Consider the following 27,100-nt stretch of genomic DNA (forward strand, 5'->3'; position numbering starts at 1 on the left):
GAATTGCTGGATCATATGTTAGTTCTACATTTAACCTTTTGAGAAACTGCCAAACTTGTCTAAACTGGCTGCAGCATTTTACATCCCACCCACCAGCAGTGTATGAGCAGTGTATATTCCAGTTTCTCCACGTCTTTATCACCACTTGTTATTTATTTTTGTTTTTGATTGTAGCCATCTAGTGGGTGTGAAGTAGTTTTGATTTGCATTTTCCTGAAGAATATTGAACATCTTATGTGCATGTTAGCCATTTGTGTCTCTTCTTTGGAGAAATGTCTATATGGGTTTTTGCCTACTTTTTAATTGGGTTATTTGTGTTTATTGTTGAATTATAATAGTTCTTTATATATTCTGGCTATGAGTCCTTTATCAGATACATGACTAGTTAGTTTCTCCCATCTTTTGATTTCTTTCACTTTCACATCAAAGAAGGATGATGTTCTTTGAAGCACAAATGTTTTTAATTTTGATGAAATCTAATTCATCTGTTTTTAATTTGTCTCTTGTACTTTTGGTCTTATGTCTAAGGAACTGCAGCCACAAAGATTTATACCTCTCTAATCTCAGAGTTTTATAGTTTTAGCTCTGACATTTAAGTCTCTAGTTAATTTTTTTTTAAAGATTTTATTTATTTATGTGAGAGAGAGAATATGAGAGAGAGAGAGAGAGAGCGAGCATGAGAGGGGAGAAGTTCAGAGGGAGAAGCAGATTCCCTGCTGAGCAGGAAGCCCAATGTGGGACTTGATCCTAGGACTCCAGGATCATGACCTAAGCTGAAGGCAGTCGCCCAACCAACTGAGCCACCCAGGCGCCCCTCTAGTTCCTTTTGAGTAAAGTTTTGTGAACAGGTATTCAGCTTCTTTCTTTTACATGTGGATATCCAATTTTCCTAATACCATTTGTTGAAAAGGGTGTTCCTTCCTCACACAGTTGTCTCAGTACCCTGTCAAGAATCAATTGACCACATCAAAAGATGCTCCACATCAGTCATTATCAGGGAATTGCAAATCAAAACTACAATGAGATATCATATTGCACCTGTCAGAATGGTCAAAATAAAAAAATATGTGAAAACAAGAAGTGTTGATAAGGATGTGGACGAAAAGGAACCCTATGCACTCATGGTGGGAATGCAACCTGGTGCAGCCACTGTGGAAAACAGTATGGAGTTTCCTCAAAAAGTTAAAAATAGAACTACCATAGGACCTAGTAATCGCACTGCTGGGTATTTAATCCCAAATTACCTCCCCCCCAAAAAAATCAAAGGTATACATGAACCCCTGTTTATTTATTTTTTTAAAGATTTTATTTATTTATTTGACAGACAGAGATCACAAGTAGGCAGAGAGGCAGGTAGAGAGAGAGGAGGAAGCAGGCTCCCTGCTGAGCAGAGAGCCAGATGCAGGGCTCGATCCCAGGACCCTGGGATCATGACCTGAGCTGAAGGCAGAGGCTTAACCCACTGAGCCACCCAGGCGCCCCCATGAACCCCTGTTTATAGCAGCATTGTTCACAGTAGCCAAGATACAGAGGTAGGCCAGTGGCCGTCAGTGGATGAATGGATAAAGAGGTGGTATATATTTATATATTCATACACACGCACACGCATGCACAATGAAATATGACTCAGCCATAAAGAATGAAATCTTGCCATTTGCAGCATGGATAGAGCTAGAGAGTATAATGCTAAGTGAAATAAGTTAGAGAAAGACAAATACCATATGATTTCACTCATATGTGTAATTTAAGAAAAAACAAATGAACAAGGGAGAAAAGAGAGAGCAACAAACCAAGAAACAGACTCTTTTTTTTTTTTAAGAATTTTTATTTATTTATTTGATAGAGGGAGATCACAAGCAGGCAGAGAGACAGGTAGAGAGGGGGAAGCAGGATCTCCTTTGAGCAGATAGCCTGATCCCAGGACTCCAAGATCATGACCCGAGCCAAAGGCAGAGGCTTAACCCACTGAGCCACCCAGATGCCCCAAGAAACAGACTCTTAGTAACAGAGCACAAACTGATGGTTACCAGAGGGGAGGTGGGTGGGGAATTCGTGAAATAAGTAATGGAGATTAAAGAATGTGCTTACCATGATGAGCACTGACCAATATGTAAAATTGTTGAATCACTATATTGTACACTTGAAATTAATATAATACTGTGTGTTAACTATACTGGAATTTAAAATAAAAAACTTAATTAAAAAAAAAAAAAGAAAACCGAAGATGTAAGGGTGTATTTCTGGATTTATAACCCTATTCTATTCTTTCATATGCTTGTTTTTATCCAGGTCTACATTCTCTTCATTACTCTAGCTTTGTAGTAAGTTTTGAGATTGGGAATTGTGAATATTCCAGCATTGTTCTTTTTTAAGATGGTTTTGGCCAGGATGAGACTGTATGAACCTAAAATAGGATTAAGTAACTCCCTGCTTAAAATTTTTAAATCAGCCACATCTGATTGCATCTTTCATAAAATGTCATATTCCTAAACTGATCCACAGGATTTATGATCTGACCCCTGCCCATTTTTCAGGTTTCATTGTTCACCCACTTTTTCTCCTGCTTTACCCTGCTCCTTGAAAGCTTTGAAATGGCCTTCCATTGCAGGACTGTCGTATATCTACTTGCTTTTGCTTAGAATGTTCTCTTCACTTTGCCTATATCCTGTTCACTCTTCAGATCTCTACCTAAATGTAATCTTTTTAGGTAGTCTGTCCCTATTATTTTAAAAGATTTTATTTATTTTTTGCGTGCGTGTGCACACGAGAGAGAGAGAGAGAGAGCGCGAGCACATGCACACATGAGCGGGAGAAGGGAGAAGGGTAGAGGGAGAAGCAAGCTTCCTGCTGAGCAGGGAACCCAACTCAGGACCCACCCCCAGGGCCCTGGGATCATGACTTGAGCTGAAGGCAGAAACTTTAACTGACTGAGCCACCCAGGCATCCCTGTCCCTGTTATTTTAAAAATACTTGTTTTTCTTTACCCACTCTGAGAAGTAACAAATATTCTGTAGGAAGTTTGAAAAATAAAGAATGGGACTACTAGGAAACCAGAGGATAAGTGTTTAGTGTGGTAGATACATCTGATGCCAGGTTGTTATTTGATCCTTTGGTCCTTATTTTCTTTGAAAGCCCACAGAAGTATTTTCTTCACACTTGAAATTGAAGGTTATTTGAAACTGCCAGAATGTGTCCAGATTGGGTTTATTGTCGTTTATTTTGCTTAAAATGTTGGTCCTCACATCTATAGATAATTTTTTTCCATTTCAGCAATGTTTTCTTCATTTGTGCTTATAATTTTCAACCAAAATATTATTATTCTAGGGTTAAATCTTAATTTTGCAACCTATCTATTACTCTTTTCTTTCCATTGTTTTCTTTTCTTTCCATCTGCCCCCTTTTAAACTGAATACTAGTATAACATCTTAAGTGTGTCTTTTATATCATGGGTGCAGTTTTCTGTATAGATAGTTCAGTGCTATGTTGCTACCAGTGTTCTTTGTTCATGTTTTAGAGAGAGCACAAGGGTCAGGGGAGGAGGGGCAGAGGGAGATGGAGATGGAGAGAGAATCTTTTTTTTTTTTTTTTAAAGATTTTATTTATTTATTTGACAGATAGAGATCACAAGTAGGCAGAAAGGCAGGCAGAGAGAGAGAGAGGAGGAAGCAGGCTCCCTGCCCAGCAGAGAGCCCGATATGGGGCTCGATCCCAGGACCCTGGGATCATGACCTGAGCCGAAGGCAGAGGCTTTAACCCACTGAGCCACCCAGGCGCCCCTGGAGAGAGAATCTTAAACAGGCTCCACACCCAGAGCACAGCCCATGCAGGGCTCGATTTCATGACCCTGAGATCATTACCTGAGCCAAAATCAAGAGTCAGACACTTAATCAGCAGAGCCACCCAGGTGCCCTACTACCAGTGTTCTTAATCAGTGCTTTTTTCTTTGTGGTCTTTTTTTTTTTTTTTTTTTTTTTAAGATTTTATTTATTTATTTGAGAGAGAATGAATGAGAGAGAGCATGAGAGAGGAGAAGGTCAGAGGGAGAAGCAGACTCCCCAAGGAGCGGGGAGCCTGATGTGGGACTCGATCCTGGAAGTCCGGGATCATGACCTGAGCCGAAGGCAGCCGCTCAACCAACTGAGCCACCCAGGCGCCCTTTCTTTGCTGTCTTATTAAGCTGATCGTTTAATCTCAATGTATTCTCACTTTGTTTTCCTATGTTGTAGCTTTATAGTACAGTACTGTTATGCCCCAATAACGGGTCCGTGATTAAAGGAGTGAGACTGATACAAAGCGAAGGTCAAGCAAAGCTTTATTTCGCGCCAAGAATCAAGAATCTAACCGAACGTTCGGGGCCGCACCTCTTACAGGAGAGGGCGACCCTTCTCTGTTTCACAGTCTAGCTTTTAAGGGCAAAGGCCATGCGGTCAGGCCGGGCCATGCACAGGTGGCCAATGAGATTGTAACACACACAGGAAACTCCACAGTGATGCTAGGTGACCAACTGAGTCACAATTGACCCTAGTAGACATTTGAACCAGCCTGTTACACCTTGATTGGGATTGGAGCCCAAAAGGCTCCCAAAGGGCGGGCCCATACTCCTTGGTAACCAGGGAGACAGTAGGCATCCCCCCACTGATCGGATGTCTCCACCTGGCCTGACCCACCTTTGTATCTGGGCTTTGTTACCTGAAGATGGTTTCCGGGACTTGTCTCCAAGTAAATCCCCTGGGGGAAGGGGAGCAGGGACAGTTTCTAAATAGGTCCTTACAGGTACATTGCCTGGCACATAATATGTGTTCAGATATGCAATGAAAGGAATGGATATATGAGTAAACAAAAACCAGATCTTGGTGTATCCTACTGAGACTCTCAAAATATTTTTCTAGGAAAGTATTCCTTAAAAAAAAAAAGAAAACAACCAGCTGTGTTGAGGTATAACTTACGTACAATAAGATTTACCATTGTAAGTGTCCAATTCTGTGATTTTTTAGTAAGTTTTCTAGAGGTGTGTAATAACACAGCAGTCCAGTTTTAGAACATTTCCATTCCTGTAAAAAGTCACTTCATGCCTATTTGTCATTAAATTCCTGCTTCCAACCTCTGCTTTCTGTCTCTTTAAATTTGCCTTGTATGGACATTTCATGTAAGTATATGCTGATGCAGCTGCTCAAATGCACACCCACACACTTAACATTGTTTTCATTTCTAAGCATGGCTCTCTAGGGGCTGCCTTCCTGTCAGCGTAGATTAGTGGACAATGATTGGGCTCAAGTGTCTTAAGACAGTGTGACCTTTCCTCTGCCGGTGGATCTTCATGTGCGTAGAGGAGCACATTCAAAGTTCGGGTGTTTCGTATCTGCGCTGGTGCTTACCTTCCTATCATTCCTTTCATGTCTCCTCTTTGCCTCCATGCACCTCTTCATTGGCAAAGAGCTCGCCAGTCATGACTGCATAATTGTCTTCACACACTGTTCACCAGTTCTCCCGAATGACTTCTTGTTTCCTAAACATGCTGTGTTCAGTCATGTCTTTGTGCAAGTTCCTACTGCTGAGAGTACCCTCCCTCTTGGGTGTGTTCTGTCGTGTCATTGTGCGCAGGAAGTTGTACACAGGTTCCTACTGCTGAGAGTACCCCTTCCTCTTTCTTTTGAGGCTTTTATAGCTTCCTCTGGTAGACTTATGTACTTCTTTTCATTATACTTTCTTTGTCCTGTTGGCTTGTTTCTACTAAGGCTCTGGGTGCATTTTGTCATCGTTTGCACATCTGTCTGTTCATGAGACTGTTTCCTGAGAGCAGGAGTCACTGTATTGTAGTTGTCAAAGCTTATCCTCAGCCAAGCCCAAGTATCTGGCCTGTAGTATCTAAATAAATGCCTTGTGGGATAAATAAACTGAATCTTTGTTAAAGTTTTGGCAGTTGTATATTTCTTCTGTAATTTCTCTTTAGAGTAGAATGGAGGGTAATGACTTCTTTGGGGTGAAGCAAATCTGAATGCCAGTGGTTAGATTGCAGACATACTTGGACATATTAAATATTTGCATGATTCACTGATAGAACTAGTTTTATTTTGCCATTCTCTGCAAGGTACCTACCTTCAGAATTGTATGTTGTTGTTTTTTTTTTAATGATTTTATTTATTTATTTGACAGACAGAGATCACAAGTAGGCAGAGAGGCAGGCAGAGAGAGAGAGGAGGAAGCAGGCTCCCTGCTGAGCAGAGAGCCAGATGCAGGGCTCGATCCCAGGACCCTGGGATCATGACCTGAGCTGAAGGCAGAGGCTTTAACCCACTGAGCCACCCAGGCACCCCAGCTTCAGAGTTATTACATTAAGAAAAGCTGTTTCTGATTAGAAATGATTTCTTTTTGCTTGCATTTATGTATACTTATGTTCCAAGAACATCACAGTATTTAAGACTGCTTCAGCTTCTTTCTAGCTAAAATGTAATGGTGATCACTGATGACTAAGTTGTAAACAATTTCTTTTTTTGGTAAACAGTCTTAATGTGATGATAAAATAACTTTTTCCTTTTCCCATTAGATGTTCATCCTCTTTCTGCAATAGAATCTCGATGGCCTGAACGTTTTCTGAAAATTATTTTGAGCAGACTATCTGTTTAATAACAAGATAACCACATCAAGATGGTTGGAAAACTGAAGCAGAACTTACTATTGGCATGTCTGGTGATTAGCTCTGTGACTGTGTTTTACTTGGGCCAACACGCCATGGAATGCCATCACCGAATAGAAGAACGTAGCCAGCCCCTCAAGTTGGAGAGCATAAAGACCACTGTGAGAACTGGCCTGGACGTCAAAGCCAATAAAACCTTTGCCTATCACAAAGATATGCCTTTAATATTTATTGGAGGTGTGCCTCGGAGTGGAACCACACTCATGAGGGCCATGCTAGATGCACACCCCGATATTCGCTGTGGAGAGGAAACCAGGGTGATTCCCCGAATCCTGGCCCTGAAGCAGATGTGGTCACGGTCAAGTAAAGAGAAAATACGCTTGGATGAGGCTGGTGTCACCGATGAAGTGCTGGATTCTGCCATGCAAGCCTTCCTACTAGAAATTATTGTTAAGCACGGAGAACCAGCTCCTTATTTATGTAATAAAGATCCCTTTGCCCTGAAATCCTTAACTTACCTTGCTAGGTTATTCCCCAATGCCAAATTTCTCCTGATGGTCCGAGATGGCCGGGCATCAGTACATTCAATGATTTCTCGGAAAGTTACCATAGCTGGGTTTGACCTGAACAGTTACAGAGACTGTTTGACCAAATGGAATCGTGCCATAGAGACCATGTATAACCAGTGTATGGAAGTTGGCTATAAAAAATGCATGTTAGTTCACTATGAACAACTTGTCTTGCATCCTGAACGGTGGATGAGAACACTCTTAAAGTTCCTTCAGATTCCATGGAACCACTCAGTATTACATCATGAGGAGATGATTGGGAAAGCTGGAGGAGTATCTCTGTCAAAGTGAGTAGATGTCATTATTATTTTTATTGCCCTATATTCAGGTAATAAAGCGGTGTGTATATGTGTAAACTCCATCTCTCTTTTGGAATAGATACAACTTCATCAATGAGTTTTAAAAAAAATTCTCTAGCTAGCTCATTATAGACCTTTTCATTTATTTAATTCATCTATATATTTAGAATTGTGGTCCTTTTTATTTTTTTTGATGGAAGCAAACCTAATTTATAGCAGTTAAAGTTCTTTTTCACAGACCTTAGGCCTTAATGTCCATCATTCAATTTTAGTGACTCCTGATTTCTAATTTCTAGATACTCTTATTAATAAGGATAGTTGGCTTTTTGTGTGGATTAAGGTTAATATGAGACGCTTCTCACATATTGGTAAGCAAGTGGTGAATTCTAAGCATTTAGGAATTTTTAGTAATAGAGAAAAATAAAGGCTAAGATGATCTTACCCAGTCCCTTCACTTTACAGGTTGGAAAAGTGAATCAGAAAGTACAAATGATTCACTCAAATTTAGATGGAAAGACCAGAATTAGAATCCATGCCTTGGTCTCAGTGGGCTAGTGCTGTTTTCCATGACATTTCATAACATGTAGTAATTCTTTTGTCATCTGAAGGGTATTGATTTTTACGTAGAGATAGAGAACTCCACAGGTTGGAAGCTTAATCCATAATCCATCTGTACAGGAAGTTCCTTAGATTCAAATACTTCTAAAACCATTGCATTTTTCCCTTTCTTATGAAGTGGTGACTGGGGTGCTCTGACTTGATCTGACATTGTGGTTTGATGACTTATGTACCCAGAATAAGGATATAAAATGAAACTACTTAATTCAGATAGCATCTCCTTATGGGGAAAAGCTGGGTGTAAGTAAGCTTTATTTTTTTCCATTTATAAAGGTAATAAACAGGTACCCGCTCTTTAAAAAAAAAAAAAAGAAAGAAAGAAAAGATAAAACAGTGTACTTCTCCCTTAGGTACGCTGCTTCCTCCTACCAAGGAGTGTCTTCTTGATTCCTTTTTTCAGTGTATAGAACTTGTGCACTTAGTATTGATTCCTGATCTAGATAATTTGAAAGGAACAGCTGCGTTTCTGCACTTAGCTTACAGGGTATTGGTTATAAATTATTAGGTATTATCACTCTAATGGCTCGGGGTTATTTTTATTGATTCAAAGGAAATTATAGTTCTAGCTACTGTCATCATAGTTTATTGTTCTTTCCAGATAACAGACCGTAACTAATTTCTAATCACCTGTATTCCTAGGTAAGCATTTCACTTTATGTGCTTGTATGTTGGCTCAGATATTCTTATGCTGTTTCCTTCTAGTAGTTTAAAATAAACCTGATAGACACCCCCACACCCACTCCCAGTCTGTCCAAGTAGGGATTAAGGAGATATGCTCAAGGTAGATTTTGGTGGAAATAAGGAAAAGATCATTTTACATATATAATTACTATGTTTAAGGCAAACATGGAGACTGAGGAAATTCATAGAAACTACAAATAAATGGATTTTAGAAGGGGAAGAGACCTTACTTAACATTTAATTTGAGGCATGGAGACCCACTGAGGTTTTGCACCTTGTCAAGAATCACACCTGGCAGAGCCATGACTAGACCTTGCAATGCTTATTCCAAGATTCTTGGTATCATATGAGTTATTTTTATTTATTTTTTTTTCTGGTTGAAAGATAGTTTTTTTGTTTTGTTTTGTTTTAATTTTTTTATAAACATATATTTTTTTCCCCAGGGGTACAGGTCTGTGAATCGCCAGGTTTACACACGTCACCGCACTCACCATAGCACATCCCTCCACAATGTCCATAATAACCCCACCCCCCCTCCCAACCCCCCCTCCCCCCAACAACCCTCAGTTTGTTTTGTGAGATTAAGAGTCACTTATGGTTTATCTCCCTCCCAATCCCATCTTGCTTCATTTACTCTTCTCCTACCCCCTTAACCCCCATGTTGCATCTCCTCTCCCTCACATCAGGGATATCATATGATAGTTGTCTTTCTCCGATTGACTTATTTCGCTAAGCATGATACCCTCTAGTTCCATCCATGTCGTCGCAAATGGCAAGATTTCATTTCTTTTGATGGCTGCATAGTATTCCATTGTGTATAGATACCACATCTTCTTTATCCATTCGTCTGTTGATGGACATCTAGGTTCTTTCCATAGTTTGGCTATTGTAGACATTGCTGCTATAAACATTCGGGTGCACGTGCCCCTTTGGATCACTACGTTTGTATCTTTAGGGTAAATACCCAGCAGTGCAATTGCTGGGTCATAGGGTAGTTCTATTTTGACATATGAGTTATTTTTAAATTAAGGCATACCTATAAGTAAATGCACAGATATTCAGTGTACAATTTGATATGTGTTTACATCTGTATACACCTGTATAATCACCATCCGTATAAAAATATAGAAAATTACCAGTGCTCGGGAGGCTCCTTTATCCCTCTTCTTGGTTAACATCTTCCTCAACCCAAAAGAAACCACTGTTCCGACCTCAGTCACCAAGGGGCTCTGATGTCATGTGTGAAGTTCAGAAATAGTCTTGGCTTATTTTTGAACTTTATATAATGCAAGCCTCCCTATTCATTATTTTTTGCCTACTTCCATTTAACCTTAGATTTACCCATAACCTTGTAAAGAGCAGCTGTTGATTCTTTTTCATTACTGTGTAATATTCTAGTATATAAATATAACAGTTTATCCATTTTTACATTGGTGGACATTTGATGTTTCCAGTTTGGGACTATTATGGGTAAAGTGGCTAAGATCATTCCTGTCCATTACTATCGGTGAATGGAGCATTAATTTCTCTTGGGTATATGCCAGTGAGTGGAATCACTGGATCATAAGATATCTCTATATCTCCATATTTAGATGTCCTTAACAGATACTTGTTTTCCACAGGATCTGTACCATTCACATATGGCTATATTATACAGGAATGTGTTCTAGTTGCTTTGCAGCTTTGCCAATACTTGGTATTCTGAGTCCTTTTAATTTTAGGACAGGTACAAGTATTTTTTAAACCTAAAAACAAAACAAAATAACATTTGGATTCTTTCCTATAAATTTTTTTTTCTGGGAAAATAGTTTAAAATAAGTATTTTAATACTTATTGTGGTATTACTTAGTCCTGAAATACTAAAAATATTTAGGCAGTTTTGAAGGCTTGAAGATATTACCAGATGGCCCAGAAACATATGCAGAAATTACTGAAGACAGTGGTAAGGAAAACTTTCACAATGCTACCTCCCCTATTGTGTTAACTAAAAAAGCAATGCTTTTTTTGCTTTGCTTAGGAATTTCCAGTTATTTTCAGTCAGAGAGGTACATCTCGCCTCCCTGGTCAGTTCCAGTTATAGTAGGAGCATAAGTTAATCACTTGCTAACGTATGTAAGAGTTCCTCTATGAAAGAATTTGGTAGAAGAAAACATTCTTTCATTCTGGGGTGGTTCAGAGAATCTTCATTAGAGACTACTGTGTCTAAGTTAAGCTTTTTTTTAAAAACTGAAAATAAAAGCCGAGGTTTTAATGAGTGGGGAAGAGATAGAAACAGATTGCTTTAGCTGGCTAATAAGTTTAGGTCTGCATTAAGATACAACTATAGAATTTTAGGTACACTATTAATCTTTGATGTTTTTAGACAGTCATTTCAAGGCGAAGTAGTAGAATAGTTTCTCCAGTGATTGATGTACCTTTGATGCTTTGAATGCGGTGTTCTGTTTTAACAAATTATTTACCCATACTGTTCAGCATTATATTAAATTGAGCTGTAGTCTTGATTACTATGGCTCCAAAAATGATACAGAGCTCACTGATCTCTCTATTTCTTCCAAACTAATTGAGTAGAAAAAATTGAAGCATTTCTAAATGTCTTCTTGCCTTTATCTTTCAAGAAATGTTTATATAGAAGGGTAAGGAGGAGTACATTTTAAGGAAAATAACTTAACGCAATTCGGTGGGTTCTAGTAGAATTCTCCAAGTGATTGAATATGTAGTAGGATTTTGCTAATGATACAATGGTATCTACTGCCTGTCTGCTTCTCAGATAATTGGAGTAGGAAATGGAAATAAAGTTTGAGGCTATTTACATTAACTTCGTCTCATGAATTGTGGAATATTTGTGGAATTTCAGTCATTTCCATCTGGGAACATTCAGGAAATTACTAGTGTATACAGCATTGTTCCTGCTTTTAAACTCATTCAGATACTATGAAATTACCTGGAACAAATAAAAATCATCAGTAACAGTAACAGAAAAGTGCACCAAGGTATACTTAAGGTTGACTAAAATAAAAAAGTAACCTAGGATCAGTAAACAGATTTACTAGGTGAAAAGAGCAAAGCCAGAAAAACAAAACACTATAAAGATAACCCTTAAACAGAAGCAGGTACAAGAATCATAACTACAATTCAGAGAGAAGTTATCTGCCCTTGGGGCAGAAGAAAAGGTGTAGAACTGTTAAGCACAAATAGGTTAGAAGGAAAAATATCGTAGCAGTGGTAAGTACAAGAGAAAAAAAATAGTACAATATTTAGCACTATACAATATAATATACTATATAATACAATAATTGACACTCTGAAACTCTAGTAAGTAAAGCAGAGAGAAAACCAGAAATCAGATCCAGAACAGAGATAGTATTAAATAAAAATAAACTCAGTAAATTTTAAAGAACTAATTGGCTTTATTAATTCATGAATCGGGCAGTAGCCCATCTAGCAAGTAGTGGGGGAGCCCCAAAAGTTTACAGAAATGGAAACGCTTTTAAAGATAAAGAGACAGTGGGAAAAATGAAATTATTAGGAAAGAAACCATTGTTTTAGGCAGGATTGCCCTCCTAAGGGGAATAGCTGGGGTCTAACAGTAAATTTGCTAGTGCTGACCAGGAAATTCCCATGTTGAGTGATTAAAGGTTACATTTCAGTGGGTGTGAAGCTGCAGTTAGATGAGGTATTAAGACTTTTTTTTTTTTTTAAATCTTTTAGGAACAAGAACCAAGTTTTTTATTTGTTCATTTCTTACATTCAAAGTATTCCTCAAGGACAGTCCTTGGTCTGAGACTCTTTGCTATCACACAACTGCAACCCACCACTTTATGGGGTTTTCCCTCCCTGTCAGTTTTACAGAGGCCTACCCTAACCCTAAGAGGAAGTAAGGACCTGCCAAAAGGAGTGAATCCTGAATCCTGCAAACCTCCTAGTAGGTCCTTTTAACTCATGATGTAAACTCAGGGGAGTTGACCAATAAGGTGTCTTATTTTGCTTCTAGAAAGTTAGGGCCATAGTTAGATTTTCTTCTAGCCTGAAATAAAAGGTTGTCCTAAATTCCAGAGGTTGACACCCTTATCAGTGGCCTGAGAGAGAAAGATGAAGACATTATCTTTCCAGGCCAATGGCAGAGTAAAGAAAAGGAAAAGGAGAAAGATTTCAGGTTCTGTTAAAGTAGGCCCTCCTGATCCGTGGTCTTGAGTGGAAGTCTGTCTGTCTTGTCGATAGATACTGCTCTTCCTCGTAATTTGATTTGAAGGTCTTCAGTGTCTGTACAGGGCTCGGTGTCATGTGGAGCCTTTAGCTGGGTGATAGGTACTCAAGGCTTACCACCTTCTAATTTTGCAGAGCAGTGTCAGTGGCTGGGAGCAGTTGGTAATGTTCCTTCCAGGTGGGGCTCGAGCTGTTTTTCTCTCCTGTTTCCAACATTTCTAATAACCAGTTCTAAACTGTGACCTTTGGATTGGGATCTGGATAGACTTCTTCGGCCTGTTGATAGACTTGAACTTAAGACTTTAGAGTCTTACAGTAGCTTGTACTTCCGTAAGATAACAGGGGACCAGAGGAACGTTGTGTATTGATGGGATTCCAAGAAATCTGCAAGGTTTTTGTCTCTGGAATTAATCGTAAAGAGACTGCTAGAGCCCTTTTAGCAGTTTGCTTTTTAAAAAGACCTTTCCCCCTTTCTTTCTTCCTTTGGAGTCAGGTGATATGAGCTGTGTTTCTAACTCCAAGCGACTGAAAGGATGTAAGTTTCTCCAAGATGGACTTTTGCTTTCCTAAGGCCAATAATTTACAAGCTGTTTGAGATAAAGGAGTTTGGGGATTGGTGAAGAGAGAGGTGAATTTTGAATTGCCTCTAGAGCTGAGTTTTGTTTTGCAAACAATTTGCAAGATTAGGACAGTTGCTTTCAATTCCTCAAAGAATTGGGGTGTAACTTAAATGACATCATACATTGATCCACTTATCCAACTACATTATCCTCAATTGGTTTCTTTCCCTCTGGATAAAGAATTTTAATTATAAATATTTCTGGCAGTATTGAGTAACCCCGCTCAGGTGTAAGGTCCCCAAAGAGGGTAAAGGATATTAACTTCCCAAAATCCAGTCACTCCTAAAGATTGCCTAAAAAAAGAACCAACAGCTTGTATGTTCCTGGCAGGCAAAAAGCCAAGTCCAGAAGACAACAGCTATCCCAGAGAGAGAAAGGATCAGTAAACAATGGGTTTGAATTTGGAAGGCAAGGGATAATTTGCAATTTTATTTTCCTCTCTCAACTAGGCTCTACAGACAGATGCAGAAGAAAGGATTCTGATAAGAATTTTCAGTCTTCACTGGCTTCTGTCAGTTTTTCTGTGATCCCCTCTATGGAGTCTGGTATATACCAGAATTTACCGTTGTTTGTTTAAAGAAATAATGTAGCGGTTTACCAGTAAATTCCTTAGTTTCATCAGCTCTAAGAGGGGCCTATATAGGGGCCCTCCTTTGAAGGTAGATAGGGGGTTATCTATATGGCCATTAATTTGGAAGACTTGTTTATGGTTGTGTAGTCCTCTCAGGGTGGAAAAATGGTTCAGGCAGAGAATTAGTATTCATTCTATGAGTTCTCAGGAGGAAAGAGGGAGCTGTGGGAGTTATAGTCCTATTTCCCGTACATTAATTTTCTTTAGGCTTTTGCAGTGAATTTTTCAATGAAACTACTTTGGAATTGTGGAACCTTTTAGGATCTTCTGCTTGCCAATTAAAATAGGTATCCCAGGGGCGCCTGGGTGGCTCAGTGGGTTAAGCCGCTGCCTTCGGCTCAGGTCATGATCTCGGAGTCTTGGGATCGAGCCCCGCATCGGGCTCTCTGCTCGGCAGGGAGCCTGCTTCCTCCTCTCTCTGCCTGCCTCTCTGCCTGCTTGTGATCTCTCTGTCAAATAAATAAATAAAATCTTTTAAAAAAAAAATAGGTATCCCATTCTGTTTAGTTTGGGAACTCTTACTTTCAAGCGCACTTCTTTAATGAGCTTCTTTGATCGGAACTTTCCCCATCAGGGCCCTTATCATTCTAGGGTTTTTTTTTGGTAAAATGTTGCCATTTCTATATATATTCAGTGTACCCAGATCTATAGTTTTTATTTTATTTATTATTTATTTAGTTAAAATTTTTTTAAAGATTTTGACACACACATAGAGAGAGGGAGAGAGGGAACATAAGCAGGATGAGTGGGAGATGCAGGGTTTGATCCCAGGACCCTGAGATCATGACCTGAGCCCAAGGTAGCCACTTAACGACTGAACACCCAGGTGCCCCCCAGCTTCATAGTTTGGTTTTTTTTTTTTTTAAAGATTTTATTATTTATTTGACAGACAGAGATCACATGTAGGCAGAGAGGCAGGCAGAGAGAGAGGGAGAAGCGGGCTCCCCACTGAGCAGAGAGCCCGATGCGGGGCTTGATCCCAGGACCCCAGGATCATGACCTGAGTCGAAGGCAGAGGCATTAACCCACTGAGCCACCCAGGCGCCCCCTTCATAGTTTTTAGGCATAAAATAAGTAGATGTGCCAGAAGGTGGTACATTTGACTCTTCAGCATTTAAGGACCTCATTAGCTAAGCCTTTGTTAACACAAAACCAGTCAAACAAACATACAGCAGTAATCAAAAGATGTTACTGTGGGCTGGCTAAGAGAAGGTCTTGTGGACCACCAGCACTAAATCGCAGGCTCTAGTAAATGGGGATTTCAGACTGGAACTTTGAGGAATGAATTCCAGTGTGGAATTGTGGACTGGGCTGTGAACAAGGGCCCCTTGTCAGTCTAGACTGACCTGTTAACCCTGGACTGGTAACCCAATTAGATTGGTAGTTTGAATGCAGAAGAGTGGGATCAAGCCATGAGGATTTACCGATGGCCCTCAGAAACAGCAAGAAAGACTGTGAACTCAAAGGGGTTTGCAGGGTGCCATGCCTGTGTTTTTCATTGTTCCTGAATGCTGTCAGAAGTTTGCTTTGGATCTCACTGCTGCCACCAAATCTGTTAAAAAACAAAATTCATCTGAGTAAATTTGAAGATCTTACTGGCTTTTTAAAAATGATTAATGAATCAGACAGAATCTCATCTAACAAGTAGAGGGGAGCTCCACTGAGCTACAGAAGAGGAAGGTTTTTAAAGGCAGAGAGAGGGCGTTGAAATTAAAAAAAGAAGAAAGGAATGCATTGTTTAAACAAGATTACCTTCCTAAGGGAAGTGGTAAGTGTCAGTAAATTCCTAGCGGTGACAGGAAGTTCTGTGTTGACTAGTTAAAGGTTACATATCTGGTGGGTTGAAACTGCAGTTAGATTAGGTATTAAGTTTTCAACATCATTTGGGGCGGTGTTTTCTTTTTAACAACTTTTTAGGTTATAAAACAGGGAAGATCCCTCTGGCATAAATTAAAAAAAAAGATTTAAAATGTAAGCTTCTTTGGAAATGTATTTTTAAGATGAAGCATGTGGGAAATTTGATTTGTAAATAGAGTAACCCATAAAATTGATTAATTTTTGTCAAAGAAAAATCAAGTATATCATATGTAATACCTAGTGCCTTTTCAGATATTATCGTCTTTTCCCTCTTCTGAATTCAGAACATCGTGGTCTTCACCCTCTTCTGAATTACTTGACTTATAAAGGATGATTTCATTATTTTTTTTAAAACATTCCATTCCATCATCGCTCAAAATCATCTTATCGAATGTCAGCCATACACTAGAGTCACTTCAAGTGACTTTGAAAAGACCCAGAGTTAGTTAGTTAGTCTTTCTTTCTTTTTCTCTTTCTTTCTGTAGGCTCCACACCCAGCATGGAGCCCAAGATAGGGCTTGAACTCAGGACCCTGAGATCAAGACTCAGATGCTTAATCATCTGAGCCACCTAAGATATCATAGTTTCTGATTCAGATCTGTGACAAGCCCAAGAATTTGTATTTGTAACTGGTTCCTAAGTAATGCTGATGTCCTGGTCTGCAGATTTCACTTTGGGAACCACTGCCTCAAAATCATGCTTCTTGTGTTGCCTTCACATGCAGACTCTGACTTTTTATTGCCCCTTCCTCTCTGGGCCCCAACTACACTGAAATAATTGTATCTACACAGAGAGTCCATACGGCTTGTTATACTGCTTCTTCTGCCTGTAGTCCCGTTCACTTCCTTGTTCATCCGAGGAACTCGGGTTCTACTGCAGCATTCATTGTGATTCCCCTCCCTGGAGATCTCTGAGACCTCCCTCTCCCGTAGACAGAGCTTTCACAGTGCCTGGCATGCAGCAGATATTCAGTAAATTTTGGATGAGATCATCATTATTTTATCATCACCACTTTCTCCATTTTATAGTTTAAAAAACAGAGATACAGAGAGGGACAGTAGTTTATCCAATGTTACAAAACCAGTTAGTATCAATGAAAGGTTTTAAACACAGGTCTAACCAGCTTCCAAGTCTGAACTCAGCCACAGGCACTACTTGACTGTGAGTCCCAGTTTTTCATTGTCATGTTTTTCCTGTTTTTATTTGCTTCTTTTACTTTCTTGTTTATGAACTTTATGTAAGTGGGATCATAGTCTGTTTTCTTCTTTCTTACACGTTCTTTCCTTCCTTTCTTTCCTCATCCTCCCCTTGCTCCTTCTGCCTCTTTTTCTTAACATTATCTTGAGGTTTATCAGTTTTTAGATATATAGCTATCATCAGTTTGTTTCTATTGCCACATACCGTTCTATGACATAGCTTATTTCTACATTTGTACTATTGGTGAACATTTGGGTTGTTTTGGTTTGGGCTGTCTACATTTTTCAAGGTGTCTACTTCAAGAGTCTCTCTGAAATAAACACTTAGGAATAGAATTGTTAGAATCACAGAGAATATGCATGTTCAATTCACATGGCAATGCCAAATTTTTTTTCTAAGATTTTGTTTGTTTATTTGAGAGAGAGTGCATGCACTAGCAGGGCAAGGGGCAGAAGGACAAGCTGACTCCCCACTTGATGGGGAGCCTGACGCAAGGCTCAATCCCAGGACTCTGAGATCATGACCTGAGCTGAAGTCAGATGCTTAAACAACTGGGCCACCCAGGTGCCCTGCCAGATTGTTTTCTAAAGAGTTTGCAGTGGTTTACATTGCCACCATCAGAGTGTAAAAATTCCGAAGGATCTGTATGCATAAACCTGGCTTTATTTTTTTTTTAAGATATTTTTTATTTATTTGACAGAGACAGAGAGAGAGGTCACAAGTAGGCAAAGAGGGAGGAGGAAGCAAACTCCCTGCTGAGCAGAGAGCCCGATGCGGGGCTCGATCCCAGGACCCTGGGATTATGACCTGAGCTGAAGGCAGAGGCTTTAACCCACTGAGCCACCCAGGTGCCCCAAACCTGGCTTTTTTTAAGTTAATATTTTATGTTTATTTTTCATAGATATATATTTTTCTGTATCTATGAAAAATAAATTATAAATACCTATATCAGATATAAACATATACATATAGATATGTAGTTCTTTTTGTAGTGTTTTTTTTTTAAGATTTTATTTGTCAGAGAGAGAGAGAGCACAAGCGGGGTGAGCTGCAGATAGAGGGAGAAGCAGGCTCCCCGCCGAGCAAGGAGCCTGCCTGATGTGGGACTCAGTCCCAGGACCCTGGGATCATGACCCCAGCCAAGGCAGCTGCTTAACTGAATGAGTCACCCAGGCGTCCCTAGTTATGTAGTTTTAAACTTATATGTACATCCACACCAAACATATGATAATAAAATAGGGATCATTAAGTGTACAGAGCTACAACACATTTTACAACCTTATTTTATTATATAGGACAGCCTGTTTTTAAAATTTTCCAATTATGTAAGAGTAAATGGTACCTCATTGTGATTTTAATTTCTAATTCTCTGAATGAGCACCATATATAGAGATACACACACACACACACACACACACACATATATATATATATACACACACACACACACACACACACACACACACTAATTTTAATTCCAGTGGTGTTAACATACAGTGTTATATTAGGTTAGGCTTACAATGTAGTGATTCAGTAATTCCGCACATCACCTGGTACTCATCATGATAAGTGTGCTCTTAATTCCCTTCACCTGTTGCACTCATTCCCCCAAACACCTGCCCTCTGGCAACTGTCAGTTTGTTCTGTACAGTTAAGAGTTTGTTTTTTGATTTGTTTCTTTTTTCCTCTTTGTTCATTTATTTGTCTCTTAAGTTCCACATATGAGCAAAATCATATGGTACTTGTCTTTCTATGACCGACTAGATCATTTATCATTATACCCTTTGGATTTATATGTGTTTTGCAAATAGCAAGATCTCATTCTTTTTTATGGTTCAGTAATAATATTGCATCGTGTGTGTACATACTACATCTTTATCCATTTATCAGGTGATGGACAGTTCAGATGCCTCCATAATTTGGCTCTTGTAAATAATGTTGCAATAAACATAAAGGTGCATATATTCTTTTGATTACTGTTTTTGTAGTCTTTGGGTAAATACCCAGTAGTGGAACTCCTGGATCATATTGTGGTTCTATTTTTAAATTTTTTGAGGAACTTCTATACTGTTTTCCACAGTGGCTGCAGCAGTTTGCAGTCTTACCAATAGTGCACGAGGGTTCCTTTTTCTTTGCATCCTTTCCAACACTTGTTTCTAGTGTTTTTTATTTTAGCCATTCTGGCAGCTATGAGATGATATCTTATTGTGGTTTTGATTTGCATTTCCTTGATGATGAGTGATGCTGAGCATTTTTTCATTTGTCTGTTGGCCATTTGTATGTCTTCTTTGGAGAAATATCTGTTCATGTCTTTGCCCAGTTTTTGATTGGATTATTTGTGGGTTTTAGTGTTGAGTTGTATTAGTTCTTTACATATTTTGGATACTAACCCTTTCCCAGATTTGTCATTTGCAAATATCTTCTCCCATTCCATAGGTTGCCTTTCAGTTTGTTGATTGTTTCTTTTGCTATGCAGGAGCTTTTCATTTTGATGTAGTCCCAGTAGTTTATTTTTGCTTTTGTTTTCTTGCCTCAGGAGACATATCTAGAAAAATATTGCTATAGCTGATGTCAGATGTGTTCTTTTCTAGGATTTTTGTGGTTTCAGGTCTTACATTTAGGCCTTTAATCCATTTTGAGTTTATTTTCATGTATGATATGAGAAAATGGTCCAGTTTTATTCTTTTGCAGGTAGCAGCCCAGTTTGTCCAGCATCATTTGTTGAAGAGATTATCTTTTTCCATTGCATATTCTTTCCTGCTTTGTTGAAGATGAACTGACCATAGAATTGTAGGTTTATTTCTGGGCTCTGTTCTGTTTCATTGATCTATGTGTCTATTTCTGTGTTATTACCATACTGTTTTGATTACTACAGCTTTGTAATGTATCAGAAAGTCTAGAGTTGTGATGCCTCCAGCTTCGCTTTTCTTTTCCAAGGTTGCTTTGGCTATGCAGGGTCTTTTCTGATTTCCATACAAATTTTAGGATTGTTTATTCTAGTTCTATGAAAAATGCTATTGGTGTTTTGATAGGGATTGCATTAAATCTATAGATTGCTTTGGGTAATATAGCCATTTTAACAATGTCGTTCTTTCAGTCCATGTGCATGAAATATCGTCCCATTTCTTTGTGTCATCTTTAATTTGTTTCATTAGTGTTTTATAGTTTTCAGAATATAGGTCCTTCACCTCTTTGGTTAAGTTTATTCCTAGGTACTTTATTATTTTGGGTGCAATTGTAAATGGGATTTTTTTTTTAAATTTTTCTTTCTGCTACTTCATTATTAGTGTTAGGAAATGCAATGGATTTCTGTAAATTGTTTTTTTATCCTGCAACCTTACTGAATTCATTAATCAGTTCTCGTGTTTTTTTGGTGGAGTCTTTAGGGTTTTCTGTATGTAGTATCATGTCATCTGCAAATAGTGAAAGTTTTCTTTCTTTCTTTCTTACCAGTTTGTATGTCTTTTATTTCTTTTTGTTGTCTGATTCCTGTGGCTAGGACTTCCAGTACTATGTTGAATAAAAGTGGTGAGAATGGACATCCTTGTCTTATTTCTGATTTTAGGGGGAAAGTTCTGTTTTTCACCATTGAGTATAATGTTAGCTGTGGTGTTTTTGTTTTTTGTTTTTGTTTTTTTTTCCATATAAGGCCTTTATTATGTTGAGATTTGTTCCTTCTAAGCCTAATTTGTTGAATGTTTTTTATCAGGAATGTATGTTGTACTTTGTGAAATGCTTTTTCTGCATCTATTGAAATTATATGGTTTTTATCTGTTCTCTTGTTAATGTGATATATTACATTGATTGATTTGAGGATATTGAACCACCCTTACATCCCTGGAAGAGAACCTTATATTTTCAGTGGCCATTTGTGGTTCTCTTGTGAAATGCCTCTTTGTGACTTTTGCCCATTTTCCAATGCGTAAGTTTTGTCATTTTCTTTTTGCTAGACTTTATCTGATATGTATGTTGCAAACCGCTTCTCTTAGTAGCTTGTCTTTTTTTTAAGATTTTATTTATTTATTTGAGAGAGAGAGTGAGAATGAGAGAATGAGCATGCAGACAGGGAGAGGAAGAAGCAGACTCCCTGCTGAGCAGGGAGCTTGATGCAGGGCTCAGTCCCAGGACCCTGAGATCATGACCTGAGCCAAAGGCAGACGCTTAACCGACTAAGCTACCCAGGTGCCCCTTTTTTTGCATTTAGTAACAAAATCCTCCCTTACACTAAGGATGTAGAAATTGTCTGCCATATTTTTTTCCTAATTTTGCTTTCGCATTAATCAGTCTGAAATTTGTTATTTAATGTAGGTTTTATTTTGTGTGTGTGAGGTACAGATCCATTTTTTATTTATTTCCATATAGATGAGTTTCCTAGAAAGTGGTTGTTCCTCTAATGATGTATAGTACCAAGCTAGGTTAAATTATGTTTCCATATGTACATTATTCTGTTAGCTCTTTTTCTTTAACTCTACTCCGTTTTAATTATTATTGTTTTACAAAAATGTCTTAATATTTAGCTTAGGGCAAGCCCTCTGCTTTGTTCTTGTTTTCTTGGAAAATCTTGGCTGCTTTTTAACCTTTTTTCCTCCATATAAATCTTGCTTAAATTTACATATAATCTGCAGACAATTTTGAGACAGATAGCCATCATTATGTTAGTAAGCCTTCCTATCCATAACACAGAATGCTTCTGCATTTATTTAGATCTTCAACATCTTTTGAGGATATATTATAATGTTCTTCATACAAGTCTTGTATTTCTTTTGATTAATTTATGATTAAGTGCCTTTTTTGTTAATGTAAATGTGTGTCTTGAAATTTTATGTTGTTCTTGTATAGCAATGCAAATGACTTTTGTTTATTTACATCCTACAGTTTCCCTAATATTTTGTGTGTTTGCCTGTGTTAAGACTTCTAATAATAATAAACAACCTGTTCTAGGGGCGCTTGAGTGGCTTAGTGGGCTAAGCCTCTGCCTTCAGCTCAGGTCATGATCTCAGGGTCCTGGGGTAGAGCCCCACATCAGGCTCAGCGGGGAACCTTCCTTCCTCCCTCCCTCCACCCCCGCTTGCCTCTCTGCCTGTTTGTGATCTCTTTCTGTCAAATAAACAAATAAATCTTTAAAAATAAATAAATAAGTAAACAACCTGTTCTAAAGCAGTGGTTCTTAAGTGGGGCCAGTTCACTCCCCTGGGGTATGTTTGACAATGTCTGGAAATATTTTTGTTGTCACAGCAATGGAGTGGTGGCACCACTGGTGTCTAATGACTAGGGCCTGGAATGCTACTAAACATCCTGCAGGGAAATCCCCATAACAAAGAGTTTATCAGTTCAAAAATGTCAGTAGTGCCAGGGTTGAGAAACCTTAAGATAATTTTTTTATTATTATTATGAAGAGTTTCAAATACAAACATAGAATGGTATACAAAACCTCCTTATGAGCTCCAACAATTATCAATGCTGTTTGTTCCACTACTTCTGAATTTTTTTTTTAAGATTTTATTTTTTTAAGATTTATTATTTATTATTTATTTGACAGACAGAGATCACAAGTAGGCAGAGAGGCAGAGAGAGAGGAAGAGAAGCGGGCTCCCTGCTGAGCAGAGAGTCCGATGTGGGCCTTGATCCCAGGACTCTGGGATCATGACCTGAGCCAAAGGCAGAGGCTTTAACCTACTGAGCCACCCAAGTGCCCCAACTTTTGAATTGTTTTAAAGCAAATTCAAGTTAGCATATCACAACATCTTTAATGTAAGACTGACACACTACCTACTGTGCTAAGGAGCCCAGTATTATTCCATCTTTTTTTTTTTTTTTTTTTTTTTTTAAAAGAAATCATTTATCTCAGGGTGCCTGGATGTTTGAGTGGGTTGAGCCTGTGCCTTTGGCTCAGGTCATGATCTCAGGGTCCTGGGATCAAGCCTCGAGTCGGGCTCTCTGCTTGGTGGGGAGCCTGCTTCCCTCTCTCTCTGCCTGCCTCTCTGTCTGCTTGTGATCTCTCTCTCTCTGTCAAATAAATAAATAAAATCTTTAAAAAAAAAAAAAGAATCATTTATCTCATTAAAAAAAATTATCAACAGTTTTAAATCAAGCATTTACAAAAATACATTCTGAATATAATCTGCCTTAAGTTTCTTTTCCCTAATGTAATAAAGTGCTTTGTTTTATGTTATTAGTTCCTCTGAAGACATATTCAGTGAGTAAAATGGTTAAGATTTTGGTTTCTTACATAGTCCTGGGTTTGAATCTCAGCTCTGCCACTTAACAAGCATTTGGACCTAGACAGGTCACTTCATCACTTTCAGTCTTGGTTTATTTCCCATTTAAACAGTTGCATTTAAGAAAAAATTTGGAGCCACTCTTACAAAGAATGGAGATGAACAACCAGAGGAAGTATTACGTAGGATGGCGGGGCTCAGAAGGGTCTGAAAGGACAGGGATTTATGCCCGCAGGAAACTGGGGCCCTCCACCTTCCCAGACTGTAGCTGTGTTCTGCAGCCTGAAGGCTTTTCAAAATGTAGACTGAAGACAATAGACATTTGTTAGAGTTTCTGTGTCTGGAGCATGGGCATGGCTTAGCTGAATCTTCTGGTTTAGAATCTTTCATAAGGCTGCAGTCAAGGAATTACTCTGTGTTCGGGTTTTTAAATTATTCTTGCAACGGAGGCTGTAGTCGTGGGATTATTCTCCATGGTAAGGGACTATTTTCCAACTTACGTTGTTTATGGCAAGATTCAGGTCTTCATGGGTTTTGGATGGAGGACCTCACTTTCTTGTCATGAAGCTGAATGGTTACAACAGGGCAGGTGGTTTCTTCAAGTCAACCAAATGAGAAGAGCCAGGGAGAGTCAGCAGGAGGAAATCACATCTTTTATAACTTATCTTGAAAGTGACATTCTGTTACTTTTGCCTTATTAGAAGCAGTTCCCTAGTTCTAGCCATAGTCCAGGGGAGGGGACTACTCAAAGGAATACCAGTAGTTGGGGATCTCAGGTGCTACTCAGAAGTAGCCCATCAGTCGCCTTCTAGCCGCCAGTATCTTATTTCCCTTGCATATGCAGAGTACACTTCCCGCTCCCCAGGCACCAGAAGTCTCATCCCATTACAAGCTCAAAGTCCAGCATCTTGCCATCTAAATCAGGTCTAGTTCTATATGAGCTTCCTGGGTTTAGTTCCTTAAATACAGTTACTCTCAGTCTGAAAATCTGTGACACTAAACATACTGTTATGCCTCCCCCCAGTATGCTGTGGTGGAGGAGGCATAGGATAATAGACATTCCAGTTTAAAATGGGGGAAAATAGGAGGCACAAAGGTTTAATTGATCCATATCAATTCCAGAATCCATCTGGAAAAATATAAGACATTTTTTCATTAGGTTTCAATCTAATAGAAATAATTCTAGAAATTATTCTCCATGTCCATCTGCTCTGCCTTCTGGGCTCTTGAATGATCCTTCCTTTGTCATGAAAGATAGCACGTTTTAGAGCTGTGTGGTTTTATTAGTCTACTTCCTGCCAGAAGAACTTCGGTAATCCAGTGCTGCTTTTACATGTGTACCATTTATTATCTTTTAGTCCAAATTGATAGTATTTCTGCTGATAAATGTTTCTCAAAAACTTTGTGTCCTCTGTAAATCTAATTGGGGTTCATTTCATTGGATGATAGTTATACCTACAAATTCCTGTGAGATAAACACTTCTGTGCTTTGGGCTCCTGCTGAGATGGCTAAGGGACAATGCTTATACTTCTTAGATGCCTTATTGTTTAATTGAGAGGACCCATGAGACATAGCCCTAATTTGTTTAAAGGACTCTTTTTGTGACTGAATTATTGGGAGTCAGCTTATTTTATTTTTTTTAAAGATTTTTATTTATTTATTTGAGAGAGAGAGGAGGGAGAAGCAGATTCCCCACTGAGCCCAGAGCTGGCAGCGGGGGTTGGGGGAGAGGGGTTGGTGTGGGCTCAGTCCCAGTGTCCTGGGATCATATCTGAGCTGAAGATAGACGCTTAACTGACTGAGCCACCCAGGCACCCCTGGGAACCATTTTAGAAGCCTACCACAGAGGTTAAATTTTACCTAATTAAAGTACTCATATGACATTTTTTCTTTCCTTTAAGCTAGTAATACAGTGCGTTACATTAATAGATTTCTAATACTGATTTGACTTTGAGTTTCTGGAAAAAAAAAATCCAACATAGTCATGATTTATCATCTGATAATTAGTGCTGTATTTGATAAATCAGTTTTTGGTTTAGGGTTTTAAAAAGTTTTCATGTGTCTGTTACGTTGATTTTTCCCTCAGTTTTATTGAGAAATAATTGACATGTATCACCACATAAAGTTTAAAATATATAGCATGATGGTTTGATTTACATATATTATGAAATGATTACCATAATAGGTTCAGCTAATAGCTCGATCTTTTCATGTAGATACAATAAAAAGAAAGAAAAAAAGAATAAAGGGAGAAATTATTTTTTCTCCTTATGATGAGAACTCTTAGGATTTATTCTTATCAACTTTACTGGTTTAGGATTTTTATATTTATTTCATGAGTAATAATGACCTATAATTTTAATTTTTTTGCAGTCTATATCTGGTTTTGTTCTATAGTTACGCTAGCCTTACAGATTCTTTGAAGAGTGTTTCCTCCCTTTCTGTGCATCTTTTGATTATCTTTCCCCTCAATATTGGATCATTTTTCTTGGTTCTCTGTATTTCAGGAATATTTGGAGTTATGTTTTGAGTCGCAGAGTCCTGTTAGAATTCTCTGGAGAATTATTATTATTTTTTTTATTTTTATTTTTGGTGGGCAGTTAGGCTGGTTCGGTTCTAACCACAAGTTTGTCTTACCTTCTGTGAACAGTGTTTCTAGTATCAGTTCGGTTTTAAGACTTTGCTGTGCTACATCCACATACTATGATTTAGTGGCATTTTATTCCACAGTGTAATTCTCAAAGCCTTTGCTTCCTTAGATCTCTCCGAGGTGTGAGCTGGAAGTTGTGCTTATTATTCATGTGCAAAATTATGGGAAACTTTCTCTGGCTCTTCCTTTCCCTGGATTCCCACAATAGTCCCTGGATCCCACAAGCTACTTTTCTTGTTATTCTGGGCAGAAGTGTGGGTATCTCTCACAGATTTACCTACCTGCACCATCACTATGCATTTCTGCACTTCTGGTGCCACCACTGGGGCAAAGAGGTGAGAGAAAACTATGAAAAATAATGAGGGTGTTTCATACAGTCTTTAGATCCCCGTGGTCCCTTTCCCAGTTCTTTTTGTCTGAAAGACGAGATTGTGCTTAGTTTTTGCTGCTCACATTTGTGCATAGACAACATGGACAAGGATTTTAATTTTATTCTAAGGATTTAATGTTTCTAAGTTTCCTTTGAAAAAGTCCAATTTTTAAAAGATTTTGTTGTTTTTCTGTTCATCTGGTTGCTGGTAATTTCCTTAGCGCCGTGGAGACACTGTTCTACTCCTCTTCCAGCTGCAGCTGTTACTCTTGAGAAATCTGCCGTCAGTCTGATTGTCAGACCTTTTGTTCTACACCGTTTTCCTGACCGATTGAAGATCTCTTCGTCTTTCGTATTCTGTATTTTTCCTACTATATTTTGTGAGTAGGTGTGGATTTCTGTTTTGACTTATCTGGCTTGGTAAATGTTCCTTTTGGAAATATTAGAGGGTTTTAACTATAATATCTTTTTTTTTTTTTTAAGATTTTATTTATTTGACACAGAGACAGCCAGAGAGGGGACATGAACAGGGGGAATGAGAGAGGGAGAAGC

General features: G+C 38.6%; 1 protein-coding gene across 1 annotated transcript in view; it reads left to right on the top strand.

Annotated features, from left to right (window-relative positions):
• Positions 1-27,100, top strand: part of TPST1 (tyrosylprotein sulfotransferase 1) — a 130,712-nt gene that overhangs the window by 35,757 nt on the left and 67,855 nt on the right. Inside the window, exon 2 of the mRNA XM_032872362.1 lies at positions 6,545-7,490. Within this exon, the coding sequence (XP_032728253.1) occupies positions 6,646-7,490 (845 nt within the window). The 5' untranslated portion in view covers positions 6,545-6,645. The remainder of the gene's footprint in view (positions 1-6,544; positions 7,491-27,100) is intronic.

Source organism: Lontra canadensis, unplaced genomic scaffold (genome assembly GCF_010015895.1).
Source record: "Lontra canadensis isolate GAN:19392208 unplaced genomic scaffold, GSC_riverotter_1.0 scaffold45, whole genome shotgun sequence".
Taxonomy (NCBI): domain Eukaryota; kingdom Metazoa; phylum Chordata; class Mammalia; order Carnivora; family Mustelidae; genus Lontra; species Lontra canadensis.